Source organism: Sphaeramia orbicularis, chromosome 18, assembly GCF_902148855.1.
Source record: "Sphaeramia orbicularis chromosome 18, fSphaOr1.1, whole genome shotgun sequence".
Classification (NCBI taxonomy): domain Eukaryota; kingdom Metazoa; phylum Chordata; class Actinopteri; order Kurtiformes; family Apogonidae; genus Sphaeramia; species Sphaeramia orbicularis.
In genome coordinates, this window is record NC_043974.1 from 42,025,208 (window position 1) to 42,028,156 (window position 2,949).

General features: G+C 33.6%; 1 protein-coding gene across 1 annotated transcript in view; it reads right to left on the reverse strand.

The window, feature by feature from the left end:
• Positions 1 to 2,677, reverse strand: part of LOC115438954 (uncharacterized protein DDB_G0292642-like) — a 6,485-nt gene extending 3,808 nt beyond the window's left edge. Inside the window, exons 1-3 of the mRNA XM_030162844.1 lie at positions 2,494 to 2,677; positions 2,102 to 2,199; positions 488 to 588 (exon numbers count right to left, since the gene is read on the reverse strand). Of these exons, the coding sequence (XP_030018704.1) occupies positions 488 to 588; positions 2,102 to 2,183 (183 nt within the window). The 5' untranslated portion in view covers positions 2,184 to 2,199; positions 2,494 to 2,677. The remainder of the gene's footprint in view (positions 1 to 487; positions 589 to 2,101; positions 2,200 to 2,493) is intronic.
• Between the last annotated feature and the right edge of the window lie 272 nt (positions 2,678 to 2,949).

A 2,949-nucleotide genomic window follows, 5' to 3' on the forward strand; every position in this document is an offset into this window, starting at 1 on the left:
TAAAAGATAGGTTGTAGATGTGAACATTTTCCTCATGTAATTTTACATTTTTCACTCAAAAACATAGACCACATTTTGGAGTTGTCATTATTTATAGGTTATCATGATAGTATTTATTTTACTGGTGTGACTGACTTGAGATCAGATTGGGCTGAATGTGATTCTTGAACTTAAATGATTTTGACACATTTGATTGTTAATATCTTCAGTATAATTTTTGCATTTCACAGTTTCATCCCAGGGGTCAAGATTGGACACTTTGGTGGGCTGGTTTTGGCCTGTGGGCTGCATGTTTGACACCCTTGGCTTAAGTTGCTTTCAGAGTTACAGTATGTATTAAATTGGCCAGTAGAGGGCAGAAAAAAACACCAAGATTAAGACTGAAAGCAAAAGTACAAGGCAGCAATTTTCCACCCCATCTCTCTGGTTCCTAATTTAACCTTCTGATTTCTGTCGTTAGTTACTTCAAAACTTTCCATATTCATACCTGATTCAGTTGGTGGCGACACACGTCTGTTAGCACATCAGGGGTGACGGCGTGACCACAGGACATCTGAGCTTTGAGGGAGCTGTCGTTGTCGTCTGAGGCTGAATTCACAACAGGAAGTCAATCAGAAACACTGTTACTGTCATATCTGATACTGCTCTGATCCATTATTCACCTCATAACTGTTAATGATGCACTATCACTGCTATTGTAAATAGACTAATGAACATACACTTTATATTCTATTATAGTTTATTCTTTTTGCCACCTATTCTAATTTTAGAATAAGTGGTATGAAGTAAAATTGTGGAACAAATTGTATGTGGAGGTAAAAACAAATATCAAACATAATTCAGTTTAAAAAAAGACAAAGAATTGATTCTTGTGAGGTACAGTATTTAATAATGACAGTGAGGGCGGTTTGTTTATGGATAATGTTGTATTGATAAATATGTTGTAATTATTGAAGAAAATTGTTGAATTGTTAAGTCTGTTTGACTGTACTGCCATGATCATATTGTTGTGTATAATTCAATTACTGCACTATGTATTCGTTGTGGTTGAACGCTGAAATTTGGAAAAATGTATTGTTTGATTCTTGTGTTAAGTTAGTGATAATGGTGTTAAAAGCACTTGAGGGGTAGTTTATACTTCTTTCTACTCCTTTTCGACCATGCAAAATTCAGACTTGCACATACTTGAAGATAGATTCTGTTCATTTAAATGTTATTTTGTTTTTGTCTTATATTGCTTTGTTTTGTTTTATTTTGTTTCTTTACATGTTCAAAATGAATACATTTTACCTCTTTTTAACCCATAAAGACCCAAACATCCACCAGAGAACAAAACCATCTCCTAATCTAAACTGTTTAATACCTGTTGATCCACTGATTCTATCAATACATGTAAATAATTGGTGTAAAATACAGTTATTCATCTTTTCATGGTCATCAGATATGACCCATTTGGACGTTCAGAGGCTCTGTAGTTACAGTGGAAATTCTGTTATCTTCTTCAAAATTGATTCACCAGTAAAACCCATGGAGTTGGATCAATAACAGTGGATGGAGACACTTGGTTTATGTTCAGTTAATGATAGATTTTACTGAAATAGTCACTTTTTCTTGAATTTTCTGTGTTTTTGGTATAATAACCCTCAACTTTAATCTGAGCTTTTATGAACATCTACATGATCAGTGAATTAAATATAGGAAAATGCATGATTTTGACTGAAAAAATGCAAAATACAGAGGAAAATATTATGATAAATAAATCACTTAAGAAAGATTAAATATAGAAAAAAAATCCATTTGAGAACTGTCACAAAAGTAGCCCTGGGTCTTTATGGGTTAAAACATTTGCATGGCTTTTTCATTACAAGATGAGAGAGAAATGATATCTCGATTCTCTGTATGTTCTGTGCATCTAGTGAACTGATAAAATAAAAATCTTTGAATTTTTGAATGTAAGTAAATGACTAGAGATAAATATTTTTTAAACATCTAACATCAGCAGGAATGTATGTCAGTGACGAACTCCACAACTTTAAGATCTCTGAAATAGTTGTGCATTTCAGTGTTTCTGTCCACATGTTTCTACAGAAATGCATCTTACCCACTGGATCCAGGTCATTCTTCCTGTTGACAAATGTCAGAGTGGTGTCTAATGGGTCATAGCTCTTCCCTTGATCCTCCATGTTCACGCTGATTCACCTAAACAGACAGCATATCTGAATATTAACGCACTGGAGTCCTAGGAAAAACATCTGTGTTATTGTTAGGTTTTTATGAGCGTGGCTGCGCTGCTATCAGGAAACATGACTCATTAAAATAGTCCTCATGTGATTTCCAGTTGATCTATTTACAGTCAGTCATAAATGAAATAAAACTGCATTTCAGATATGTTACTGTTACAACAGATCCTACTATTATTTTAAAAAAGGCTGATTTAGCAACAAAATGTAACTCTTGTCAGTCTTTATTTTAAAAAATTAAAGTGGATCTTACCTTAGTGGTTAGGGTTGGCTATTTTTTTTTTTTTTTTAGCAGTTCTTAGGACTTCCCTTTATTGCCCTCAACAGGAATCACGACTACAACATTCATATAAGCAAAAACAATGAATTATGTCCAAACAACTGCATCCACTTTTTCTAAACTGTCTTCTTCCTCTAAAGTCTCAGCTGATTTTGAAAGTGAAAGTAAGCTGCAGTCAGATGAAAGTCAGACAGAAATGCTTGTATGTAGATGAGCTTCATGGGTCTTAAAGGAACAGTCTGACATTTTTAATCCTCTCACTTTCCACAGTCATAGATGCTCATTACCTTGTCACATTGTACATTTTCTTCTTTAACTACATATTTTAAGCAAAAAGACCAAACAAATGTTTGACTAATTGATTGCTCAAACATAGATAATAACATACAGTTGTGGAACAAATTATCAGACCATAAAAGTCATCAGAAA